This window comes from Sebastes fasciatus, chromosome 5 (assembly GCF_043250625.1).
Source record: "Sebastes fasciatus isolate fSebFas1 chromosome 5, fSebFas1.pri, whole genome shotgun sequence".
NCBI classification, from domain to species: domain Eukaryota; kingdom Metazoa; phylum Chordata; class Actinopteri; order Perciformes; family Sebastidae; genus Sebastes; species Sebastes fasciatus.
In genome coordinates this window covers 18,747,398-18,760,779 of record NC_133799.1, presented here as the reverse complement: position 1 = coordinate 18,760,779, position 13,382 = coordinate 18,747,398, and the positions used below count along the sequence as shown (strand labels likewise).

General features: G+C 36.5%; 1 protein-coding gene across 2 annotated transcripts; it reads right to left on the bottom strand.

Annotated features, from left to right (window-relative positions):
* Nucleotides 1-4,092: 4,092 nt before the first annotated feature.
* foxd2 (forkhead box D2) lies at nucleotides 4,093-10,640 on the bottom strand. 2 transcript variants are annotated; one of them, XM_074635496.1, is made up of 2 exons: nucleotides 10,385-10,640; nucleotides 4,093-6,073 (listed from the first exon to the last, which is right to left on the bottom strand). In XM_074635496.1, the coding sequence occupies exon 2, from the start codon at nucleotides 5,578-5,580 to the stop codon at nucleotides 4,480-4,482; it is 1,101 nt and encodes a 366-aa protein (XP_074491597.1). In that variant the 5' UTR covers nucleotides 5,581-6,073; nucleotides 10,385-10,640; the 3' UTR covers nucleotides 4,093-4,479. The 2 variants fall into 2 exon arrangements, with proteins under 2 accessions (XP_074491597.1, XP_074491598.1); XM_074635497.1 differs by lacking the exon at nucleotides 10,385-10,640 and adding an exon at nucleotides 8,875-9,020.
* Between the last annotated feature and the right edge of the window lie 2,742 nt (nucleotides 10,641-13,382).

Genomic DNA, 13,382 nt, shown 5'->3' with positions numbered 1-13,382 from the left:
ATTTACATTATTATACTGTGGCTGAAATTTACAGCTTTGTACTGTTAATGAAAAATACAGTTTGAACTTTTATTAATTTCACAGTATTTTACAGTTAATTTACTGTTTAAAGATACATTATATCTGTTTTTCCACCTTTCTTTTACATTATCTTACTGATTTGTTTTAATGCACTATTTAGGTTTTACATACATTTTAATAAACATTTTTTTTTGCCTAGATGAATAGACTTAGCAGGTTACAGACATAGGAATAGTCACCCTAAATACAATTAAAGGCACTTTTTAAGAAAAAGGCTATAATAGACTTGTTGACACTTTTCCCAAAATGTCTGTCTCTAGCTGGCTACAAGCACAGAATGCAAACCATAACAACATGTGAGTGAAGAACAGAGCTAATTCACTGATTTTACAATCATGTACAATGTACAAGCCTCACATGTGCAGATCAGGTCCCAGAATTAAAAAAATACTGCATGAAATTGTTACTGATGATACTTTAGACAGTTGATCAGCAGTAAAGTGTAAAGTTTTTAAGAATGCATTATAGTTCAGTTAAAAAACGGCCAATGAGCGTAATTTAACAGGTTTTCTTTTGTATTAACAGTAAAGCACTGTTTTTTTTAAAGCAATAACAGGTTAATACTGTTGAAATCCTGCTGTTGGTGCGCATTGGAGCTGAAAATCCCTAGAAATGGGTTCAGTCTCAAATGGTCCATTTTTCAAAGCTGGTGCCTCTGGCTGAACTTCCTCATGGCAGATCCAGTGTGTGTGTTTTGTGATTTTTATTGGCTTGCTTTTTCGTTCCTGCCGTTATTTAAATGGTGTTTTAACCACCTCTGCAAAACGCTCCATGTGGATTTTAATGGACTGACGCGGTGCGTAATGACTCCCTGTCAGAGCCAGTGCGCAACTTCAAGAGCAGCGCTAATGTTTTTTTCCACCTCATTTACTCTGCAAATTATATATATGCAGCATATCAATTAACATCACGGATACAGCGGTGAGAAGCTTTAAACCAAATGATTTCCCCCAAAATCTTTTACATTTATCAATTGTCCAATTTGCTTGGAATATCTCACAAATATTCTACATGCCAAAGTAGATCAGTTCCACAATATTTGGCAGCCCTATCTGAACTATATTGGACCTGAACTCTCTTCCATTATCTCACAAGGAGTCTCTTGAACATTACATCCTGTGACTTCCCTGCACTATGGACTATTTCCTATGACCTCCTATAAACATTTGTTGATCTGAGCTGTAACCAGTGTTTGTTGTTGTCGTTTTTTATTCTTATTCTTATTGTGTTTGTGAAAATAAGAAAACCCAATAAACATATTAGTGAAAATATATCCTGTGACTTCCCTGCACTATGGACTATTTCCTATATAAAAAAAATTATCTGAGCTGTACCAGTGTTTGGTGTGTTTTTTTGTATTCTTATTGTGTTTGTGAAAATATGAAAACCCAATAAACATATTAGTGAAAAAAAAAAAATGTCCAATTTGCGCCAAAAAGGGGGTATAGAGAAAAAGAAAAGAATAAAGAAAAGAAGTGTTGGTTTTCGTTTCAGTGAAGCTGTGCTGAAGGAAAACAGAAGCCCTCCCACCCTTCATCCTTAATAATCATCTGTCAAAACACCCACAAAACTAATTTAACCATTTGCACACAGATATCTGGTAAATAAAGGAGGCTTTACACCTCCCTTCTGTCTGGAAACATGTGCTCCAACAACTCTGGAAAAAAGACCAATAGGGGCTGTTTTTCTGTAGCAGGACGAGTCCCACTGCTTCCTTTATACGGATCAACCGAGACAACACAGACGACATGAAAGCAGAGCAGAGCCGAGGCCTTTAGAGGAAGATTGCTTTTCAGGCTCTAAATGTGTGTGGTTGGTCTCACATTGGACCGCTCGCTGTGCTGCACATTCACTCCTCTGGTCCAGGAGTCCGCACTGACAACATCAACAAAACGGACCAAAAAGCCGCATTATGGAGGATTAGGAGTTTGATGAAAAATGCTGCTACAAATTAGCAACGAAAGCCCCGAAAGAGCGTGGGTATATCCTTGTTCACTTTCAATTACAGCTTTCATTTAAGGCCCCTTTGTAACTGGCTAGAAAATGGTCCTTTTTACTAAGCGAGCGAGAGAACACACAAGAGGAAAGCTTTGCCCACTGTTGCGTGATATTCATGACTGTTATACACAGAAAGCAAGTCCTGTTTGAAATATTCCAACTCCAATTTTGTGCGTTTTTTTTCACACACACCTAAAAAAAGAGTCTTAATTAACTGCTTTACTAAGAAACTCATCTATTTAGTGTGTTGTAATTGGTCACAAACATGAATTCATTATCATTTGGGCGCTGCATTGTTAGAATAAATATTAAGATTTAGACCTTAACGACAAACATGAATTCATTGTCATTTAGAAGCTGCATTATTAGAATACATATTTAGATTTAGACCTGAACGAGCAAAAATATAAAAAATATAACTCAATTCATGACTATAACAGTCATTAATTAAGTCATACTTTTTTTTTATACACAAGCAAGCAAGTAGTGTTTGAAATATTCCAACTCCAGTTTTGTGCTGTTTTTTTTTCACACCTAAAAAAAGTCTTAATTACCTGCTTTACTAAGAAACTCATCTATTTAGTGTGTTGTAATTGGTCGCAAACATGAATTAATTATCATAAGGAAAGTTGCATTATTAAAATAAATATTAAGATTTAGACCTTAACGAGTATTCCAACTAACAATTTTGTGCGTTTTTTTTCACACCTAAAAAAAGAGTCTTAATTAACTGCTTTACTAAGAAACTCATCTCTTTAGTCTGTTGTAATTGTTCACAAACATGAATTCATTATCATTTGGAAAGCTTTGCCCACTGTTGCGTGATATTCATGACTGTTATACAGCAAGCAAGTCGTGTTTGAAATATTCCAACTAATTTTTTTTTTCCACGCCTAAAAACAGAGTCTTAATTAACTGCTTTACTAAGAAACTCATCTATTTAGTCTGTTGTAATTGGTCACAAACATGAATTCATTATCATTTAGAAGCTGCATTGTTAGAATAAATATTAAGATTTAGACCTGAAGGAGTAAAAATATAAAAAGTAGAATATGAAAACCTCCTTTTTACTGAATGGAAACACCCTAAAAAGAGTCTTAATTAACTGCTTTACTAAGAAACTCGATGATTTAGTGTGTTGCAATTGGTCACAAACAAGAATTCATTATCATTTAGAAGCTGCAATAAATATTAATGTTTAGACCTTAACGAGCAAAAATATAAAAAGTAGAATATGAAAACCTCCTTTTTACTGAATGGAAACACATAATACAAGAAAACAAATAAAACATAATATTTAAATGAGAAGAAAGAAAACCTTTAATTTTTAAGTTAAAAAATGTTTGCAAAAACAGCATTTAATTGCATTAAACTGCTGCTGTTTAGTCTATTTTATACTCTTATTTTGTTCAACTTTCCATGCAATAAAATAAAAAAATAACGATTTGTTGTTGTTGTTTTTTTAAATTCACAAACATTTATTATTCTTGTCATTACAACCAAAAAAATGACCTATGAACATTTAGGTGTCTCTCTCTCTCTATTGGCAACACATGACATACTGAATGTTTCACAGAGTGAAATAGATAGAGGAACGAACAACAATTAAGAAAGTTGAGAGAGGTAAATGCGCCCTTTTATACCAAAAAAACACATAAGCCTACTGTGTCCACCGACAACATGAAATGATATTGTCACAAATTCACCATGTAGAGGAGGTTGAGAGGATGTGATGGTTATTTTAGTGTCAGAACTCCTCTCTTTTGTCCCCATGTGCTTTCTAGAAGTAAAACCTGAGTTTGCTCTGTCTTTGTCAGCCTATATGTCAACAACAACAGTGCCATTTTTCTCACGACGCACAAAATAAAAATAAATCATAATAAAATTCTCAATTATATTTAAAAAAAAAATAAGAAAAAGGTCGGGAATCAGCCCCATTGGGTGACACCCTTTTAATTTAAAATAACAGGATCTTCACTGACAAATGGAGGCCAGCACTGTTTTTAAAAAAGGAAAAAAAAAAAAGAAAAAAAAGATCCTTCTCCGAGTTTCTCTTGCTTTTGTCTCTCAATATTATACACATATTTACAAACCATAAATAAATCTCTCCTCTATTGTTAGGAAAATGGGGAGAGCCAAAACTTCCTTCACACAGGAACAGGACCATAAATTGGCTTTATAATAAAAGATTTTCATTCTTGCCTCTTTTTTTTTTTAGAAAGGACAAGTGTTCATATTGGGTGTTTTGCTGGAGAAAGTCTGACCCTGTAATATGCTGTCCTGTGAAAGGTTCAAGTGGCTGGAAGCAGAGGCCAGCACACAGGACAGGAACAGGACGCCATAAATTGGCTTTATAATAAAAGATTTTTCCTTCTTGCCTCTTTTTTCTTTTATGTTTTTTTAAAAAGGACAAGTGTTCATATTGGGTGTTTTGCTGCTGGAGAAAGTCTGACCCTGTAATATGCTGTCCTGTGAAAGGTTCAAGTGGCTGGAAGCAGCAGAGGCCAGCGTTGGAGTCAGTATGGCCAGGATGTGAGCCTGGCTGCCCGGCTGCGCTGCGTAGGAAGAGCCGGTGGAGTTGGCCGCACCTATGATGTTATCAATGGAGAATGAAGGTCGATTTGGTGCACTGGAGTCCGTCTTGAGAGGCTGCAAAGACGGGCTCAGTTGCGGGTAAAAGGGCTTTCTTAAATCAGCCCTTAACAGAGATGGAAGATGGTGCGGTGCTGGGAATAAAGAGGCTGTTGAAGGCAAGGTGCAAGGCGCGGTAGGGAACGGGAAGGAGGATGAATGGTGCGGGTTGTGCGGGTGATACGGGTTGTGGAAGTTCTGCAGCTGGAGTCCATAGTTGTATCCGTACGGTCCGTATCCAAACCCGGGTAGAAACCCTCCAGACTCTCTCAGGATCTCATTAGTCTGGTGCCTCTTGAAGCGCTTCCTCCTGCGCAAGAAGCTCCCGTTGTCGAACATGTCTGCAGAGTCCGGATCCAAGGTCCAATAGTTGCCTTTACCTGGATTACCTGGCTCTCTGGGGATTTTCACGAAGCAGTCGTTTAAAGAAAGGTTGTGTCGGATGGAGTTCTGCCACGCCGGGAACTTCTCCCGGTAGTACGGGAATCTGCTGCTGATGAACTCGCAGATCTCGCTGAGCGTCAGGCGCTTCTTGGGGCTCTGCAGGATGGACATGGTGATGAGGGCGATGTAGGAGTAAGGGGGTTTTACAAGTGCGCCTTTTCTGGATTTATCCCCAATAACTGTCCCAACCTCTGCACCAGAGTCCTGGATCTGGTCTGACGGACAGTCGGAGCTGCTGAGCCCCGGAGAGGAAACTCTCTCTTCTGCAGCAGCATGGGAGTAATTATCATCCGAGTCATTGTCCAAGTTAAACTCGTGGTGCATATACTTCCCGTCTTTTCCCAAGGATATGTCACCACCAACCACATCGATGTCCACGTCTTCGGACAATGCAGAGCTGTCGGACATATCCGTCCCTAAAGTCATCCTCAGATTTCCTCCTCTCTCCTAGATTTCTCCCTCTGACAACCACACTTAGCTGCAGCTTTTATCTCCAGCTACTGAATGCACACATGGCTAGAATATAATGAAAAAGATAAAGAAGTCTTTGACCTGTGTGGATTTGGAGACTCCTGGCCGTCCTGCAAATGCGGGCTTCTTCTCATCGATCAGAAAAACTTCTGGTTTTCATGCGTAAAAACAGTCAAAGATCACCAATCTGGCACCAATCTGGACTTTTTTCTTGAGATGCGATGGGTTTCAGTTTTTGCTGCAGCTCCTTTAAAAAAAGCTGCTTTTTGGATTATCCAAAGTGTGTCTCCAAAAATCTCTTTTACGCACAGGGTATTGGGTTGGGTAGGTTATCCAGCCAGGCTATATCACACTATATCCTCCTTAGCTCTCAAAAGGTATTTATAGGAGCATGCTGGTCACGTGGTCTTTGAGTCACTGTGCTACCAGGAACTGGACGAAAATTGCCCTGCAAAAAGAAAAGTCATATTTGGATCTTTTGCTCTTGGAGCTTTTAAACATATTTCGTTAAAAATAACTTTAAAAAAAAAAATAACGAAAACATGTAGTTTAGTCTATATGCCTGTATGGGGGTTGTTCATATGCATATGATCTTATTTTTAGAATTAAAAAATAATAATTTGTTTATTGATCTCTCTTATTCTGTGCATTATCAATATAATGATAATTTATTAGAAATATAGATTAAAAAAAAGTATTAAAAACAAAATAGTTTCACTGACAACCCAATGATGGGATTTCTCTTTTAATCATTAAAAATTAGGTTTTATTTCTGAACATGAGGTTGCGTGACTCAATTAAATATACTTTTTTTTTTTTTTTTTTTTTTGCAGTGTAGTGTGAGAGAAGTATAAGGTGGGCTCCGATTATGGTGATCTTTATGAAATAGCCTACAAACACAAAGCAAAGCGCATAATATCAATATTTAGACAATAATCTAAATGTATATTTAGAGTCAAAACAAATCTCCCATTTGTTTATACTATGGTAAGAATTAATTTATAAAAAATATATGAAAAATATCTGGACTGAAAGCTCAGAATGATCCTAATAATTAAGGTTATTAATATTATTATTATTATTATTATTATTATTATTATTATATGTCCATTCCTTTTCAAACCCAATGTATTTGTTGAATTCAGAAATGAAATAATAAAATAAATAATATTTAATAAATAAAAAAAATTGCAACCATAAACTGTAAAATAAAGTTTATTATAATAAATGTCAGAATGCCACTAAATAGACCTATCATCACTATTTTCATTAACATTTTTTTTTTAGACTTGAGACATTTTGACCTGTTACATCAGCTTTTGATTAAGGTGTTAAATAAACTCTTTATTGTGTCCCCTAATAAATTAGCTGTTGTGGACGGATTTAATCCTCCCTCTGAGGTTTTTTGGCCAGTCGCCTAATTCCCTGATCACTTCTCACTTTGGATTTTGTGTTTTCCTCGTCAAGAAGTCACAACATTATTCCATCTGCATTTTCTGCATAATTCACGAGTGCACACTGGAGCATATTAGTCAGCTGCAACCTGCTGCTGCAGAGATGACGACGGTTCATTACGCAGCAGAAACATAAAGCATTTACATCATCAGCACCCAATTCTTCTCAGAGGTCACACAACAGATTGTCACACTTATTAGTTTATTAGAGAACAACATAGTTTTCATCTAATCTCGACCACAATATATCTGTATATTGTTAATGTCTACATTAGTGTTCTTTGAGCCGTGTGTCCTCTTGTCTGATCTGGATGTCTGTTTGTCTCTGAAGCACTTTAAAATGTGAAATAGACGCACTGAGACCTGCCATCCATGACACATTACTTTCTCATGCACGCCTCATAAGCAGTCAGATATTATAGAATATGTTTTATTTGAATTCACGGAGTCACCCCAAGGTTTAGCAGCCATGGGATAAAAAACACTGTCCATATTTTATTTATTTATTTATGATTCTTTGTGCCTAATTAGACTTGTTGATTTATTGGAATATCTTAAGCCAATATTGTATTTGACAATCAATAAATACAATATTAAAATATCGCCCAAGGTTTAGTTAGCTATGGGATAAAAACACTGTCTACATTTTATTTATTTATTTATTTATTTTTGATTCTTTGTGCCTATATAGACTTGTTGATTTATTGGAATATCTTAAGCCAATATTGTATTTGACAATCAATAAATACAATATTAAATCAAATGTACACATATATTTTGTATAGCTATACTATTATAGGGCTTTTTTCATTTACAACTCTTTTTATTGATACTTCTAAATCTATTAAACTTCCACAACGTACCTGCGCGCATTTAATTTTGTCATACTATTTGTCTGAAAAGACAAAATTTGATCGTTTATCGAATGAGTTAACCTACTAAAGGAGAGCTATAGGATAAGATAGGATAGGATCGTTTCTAAAGATTCAATGGGGGTTTTGGATGCTTATGATTCGTGATTTGGCTGAATGGAGGAGTTTCTCATCGTTGTGGTTTGTGATGTTGAAGCGCCCTCTGCTGTTGATCATGTCATAAAAATGAATTCCCAACAGTGGTGGCTGATGAGATGTGTCCTATAAACATGGGCATAATACAACTGAAGGTGGTTGAGATATTGAGATTTTAAGAGAGGGCTAATTTAATTACTAAATCAAGTAAACTAGCAGTTATCTTTTTTTTTTTTTTTTTTTCTTTTTTTTTTTACTTCTTTATTTTAGATATTTCAGATTCAAAATCTATTTTTCAGTCAATCAATTTTTATAGCCTACTTTTTATTTATATTTTCTCTTTTTTCAAGAGAGTCCTGGATAAAAAAATATATATTAAAAGTTTCTTATAAAGGACCAAACAATACACTTAAAACAGCAAAAAAGTTAAAACAAACAACATTTGTTCATACAATTCAGTAGCCCCATGTCAATATGGGAATATTGAGATATTCTGAGATTTTAAGAGAGGGGCAATTTAATTTCAAAATCAAGTAAACTAGCAGTTATTTATTTTATTTTATTTTTTGACTTTTTTATTTTAGATATTTCAGATTCAAAATGTTTTTTTTCAATCAATCAAGTTTATTCATTTTAAAGCCTACCTTTTATTCATTAAATATAAACTGAAAAAACAAAGTTCGTAAACTTGTGTTTGGTTGATTATTTCTCTGTTGATTATTTCTCTGTTTAGAATACAATGCCAATAAGCATTGTATTTTACATAGTTGGAAAGCCTGTTTATTTACCTTCGCAATGATGTCCAACTTGTACGGATCATGAATTTGTGGGATGAGCAGCACAGCTGATTATGTGGGTAACTATTTTCGTGAAATAGGAGAAGAAAGTTTCCAAACGAGCCTCCATACTGGTTCCGGTTTGAAAGCTGGGAGCAGCAGCCAACGGCGGGAAAGCGTTCGTCCAATCAGGAGCCGAGTGCCTTGTTTCTAGTGACAGCACACCAAGCGTCCAATGTTGGGAAGCGTCGCGTCCCCTCGCGATAAAAAACGCCCCTGTGGACACGTACCATAACACGTACAGCACTCCTAAGCTGATCCCACATGTTGAATTGGGTTCAGGTGTGGATTCTTGGCAGGCCGTTTCATTCTCTCTACTCCCACATTGTGGAGGTAGTCTGTGATAACCCTGGCTCTGTGGGGGCGAGCGTTGTCATCTTGGAGGATGAAGTTAGGTGCCAGATTGTGGAGATATGGGATCGCCACAGGCTGCAGAATCTCATCCCGATATCTCACTGCATTGAGATGGCCTTCAATGATGACAAGCTTTGTTTTGCCAGTGAGGGAGATGCCGCCCCACACCATGACACTGCCCCCACCAAAAGCTGTTACTCCATCGGTTCAACAATCAGCAAAGAGTTCTCCACGTCGTCTCCATACTTTGACCCTGCCATCCAACTTTCGCAGACAGAACCTGGACTCATCACTGAACATGACATTCCCCCACATGTTCAGGTTCAATTGTCTGTGTTGTCGACACCAGCGCAAACGGGCCTGACGGTGAAGGGCAGTCATTGCAGGCTTCCTGGTAGCCTTATGAGAATACACTGTTTACCATTGGCAGAGCATTTTGGCAAATTTTTCTTGGGCGCTACCCACATAATCAGCTGTGCTGCTCATCCCACAAATGCATGATCGTTACAAGTTGGACATCATTGCGAAGGTAAATAAATAGGCTTTCCAATGATGTAAAATACATGCCAATTAGCATTGTAACAACAGAGAAATAATCCACCAAACACAATTTTCCAAACTTTATTTTTCCAGTATATATTATATTTATATATATATTTTATTTCATATTTATATTTTCTATTTTTTTCAAGGGAGTCCTGGATAAAAAAAATATGTTAAAATAAGTTTCTTATAAAAGAACAAACAACAGACTTGAAAAAAACAACATTTGTTAACAGTAGCCCCATGTAAATATGGAAATATTGTCTTTTTATAAACACATCGGTGTATAAAGTATATCAGTTGTTAATTGTGTGTATTTATGTACATTATACAATACATTTGCATTTGGTTCTCAGACAATCGACTAGATGCTTCCATCTAGTGGTGGAAAGGGTTCTGAGTGAACAAACAGCTGTTGTATTACACAGAATTACAGTTTTTCTCAATTGCTTTGGCTCATTTTTCAAAACAGTCTAAACCTTCTCTAAACTGTAAGTGCAATTGTCACAACTGTTTGATTGGACATCACAACTCTATTGCATGTTTGCAAAATGTAGTAACTCACCCAAAACACTTCATTCATGCTCCAAAACCAGTTATTGTGTCAGTAAATTGGCCGATGCTACCAAAATGAAAAGTTGTTTTGTCATCGTGTGAGCAGTACTGGTCAAAATGATTAGGTGTTTTTCATGATGGGAAAAATCAATACTGTAGTAGCTGTTATGGCTGTATGTCTTTTCTGTGCTGCTGTCCCTTTTCCCTCTCTATAGCTCTGCCCAGGTGTGCTGCACTGCTCAACGAGGTGCCCAGGTGTGCAGCATTTGCTCAGGGAAGGAGGTGTTTAAAAGCTCCTGTGCCAGCAGCAGAAGAGAGAGGCTTCTGGTGTGGGGACTGCTGGTTCTGCTGCCTCTCAGTTTATGACTTTTTATATGTCTTTGTTAATAAATCCTATGGGTTTTGAGAGTTTTAAAATTGTCTTTTGTGGTTGGTTTGGGTCAGTGTTTAAGTGTTGTTCGCCCCAATAGGGCTGCCTGAGGGTGGGGCGTAACAGTAGCACACAGACAAAGTAGTAGTAGTACACAGACAAAGATATGCACATTTGTATGTATACAGTAAATGTATTTGTGTAGCAATATGTTTCATGTACTATAAACAAAAAAATCCCTTTTGATCTTTCATGTAAAGTCATATACAGTGAACAAAAATTACATTTATGCCAAAACAACAACAACCCTGCAGCAAAAACGTGCAGTAGTTCAGTTCAAACACAACAAATTGTACCTCGTCGTCATAGATATTTATGGAATATACATGAATATCTGACAGATTGTGATAATAGAATGCATCATTTAGCATGTGATGGCTCAAAATCATGAAAAAATGTTTAGAAGTTGTAAAGAGGATGACAATTTCACTGAGAATCAACTCATCCCAAAACACGTGCAATTTGCTTGAATGAATGAGAAATTCAAATCTGTTGTGGACAACAAACTAATTGTTTAGAGATTTGGCTCTGGCTCATTCAAGAACTGAGCCAAAGCGAATTAGAAAAACTGTAATGAGGTTTCTTATAGGGGCCAATATACTCTTTGAATGTCACCATACTGATAAACTGCTTTCAAATATCTATAAAAGTCCCAGTACATGAAATATGTGGATGCAGATCATCAGAGGCTGTTTGGTTGGTCTTTATTAAGATGCTGTCCCGTTCATCAGAGACTGCCTTCAAACCAAACAATTAATCCAGTTTCCACTTACAAGTTCTACCTGCTTCATGTTTGATCATGATTCATAGTCAGATTTACCCTCCAGGTGACCCTGAGGCAAATATGTGCTCTTGGCTGCAACCGGTAGGAGGAACAGTAGCTGCAGACTCCATACAAGAGTTTGAATATAAACTTTATTTCAATCGTCACATACATAGTAAACATACATACATGAAATTGGACCTCTGTATTTAAAGGTACTATATGTAGCTTTCAGAATATCCTTGTTGTTAATGACACCTGTGGCCGTTAAGTGAACTGCAGTCAGCATCCTGACATCTCTCCATGTCGTCCATTAATTCCTGATAATGGACAGCTCAGCGGGCATTATCCCTTACATAATGTTCTGTAATGTTCCTTTATTTTATTTGGACCATTGGTTCCATGATACTAACTAGCTTGCAGCTAGTAAATGATTTTATCAGCTAATGTTATGAAGCAACCGAGCAGATCCATGCTGCATATAAGTTACAGCAAGCTGGCCAACCATAGCTTAAGCACTAAAGACAGTATTTTTGATATATTAGCTGCACACTGTTGGCGCTTTAGGGAAGCTGAAGTGAGGCAAGGCACTCGGGAACACACACAAATGTCCTATTCTTTGGATTTCCCGGCAAAACAGTCCCGAGTCCTTTACATAGAAATCAGTCCACAGGCTGTTATAGGCAACTGAGAAGGTCGGGGAAGGTCTCCATTTTTATGTTACGTTACAATCTGTTCACACATTGGCAATATAAAGCGATTAAAACACATACATTGTTACATATAGTACCTTTAAAGTTAAGCGCCTGGGGAGTGACTGGGATTCGTACAGTAGGAACCGGGGATCGAACTGCAAACCTTGCGGTTAAAGGACAACCTGCTAGACCCCCCTGTCACAGCTGCCCTATTACAATCCTAATACACTTTACATTGGTACTGATTGTATCATGGGCCCCCATAACATCTGCCCCTTTGATGCATCAATAGTTTGATTCCAGTATAGATGCCTTAAGGCCTCAATAACAAACCAGGAACCTGAGCAAAAGAAGTTTTTTTTATTGAATTCTAACAGATTTTGTATCTCTGTCTTTTTCTCTTTCTTTGAATTGTTTTTGTGAGTTGTGCTTTTTGAGCAACTTTCAAATTTAATCAGGAACAACAGAACGTGATCACAGTCAGTGAATTACCTCCATGATGAAGATTGTCCCAGTCGAGCGCTACAAAGAACTATGTATTATTTTATTTCTGTCACCAACACCAACTATTCCACGTTCGTTCTACATTTCTACGTGACCTCAGATGACACAGGAAGCAATTCTCACAAATTCTGATGTATTGGTTGCTGTTTTGTTTATTGATTAACACATTTATGAATATTTATTGACGAGCATGTTTAATTATTTTCAACAGAGAAAATTCAAATTCAAATCTGAATAAGAACTAGTTGTTGATAATTAATAATATAATATTTGTTATTTTTTAAATAGTGAATGAGCACTGAAAGGGTAGGATGTTTCTTACATACACAGCCTTGAATAAAAAAATATTTTTGGGAACATAAAACGAATGGATAAACATTAATTTCACAAGTAACAGTAATGCATTTTAATTGGAATTATCCTGAAAAGGGGGAGAAACAAGTTAAATTCATTAACACATTCTAAATAAGAAATGTATAAAAAATAATTGAATTAAATATGAGGGAAACAACCTACAAGTTCAATTGTGATAAAGATTAGAATTGTTGATGATGTAACAGAGACTCCAAACTGTAAAAGTAAATACACACATTCATATAACATCCCTCACATAGTC

What these genes read in the sequence shown, in the direction of transcription:
- foxd2 (XM_074635496.1), bottom strand. Translation starts at nt 5,580, where the DNA reads ATGACTTTAGGGACGGATATGTCCGACAGCTCTGCATTGTCCGAAGAC.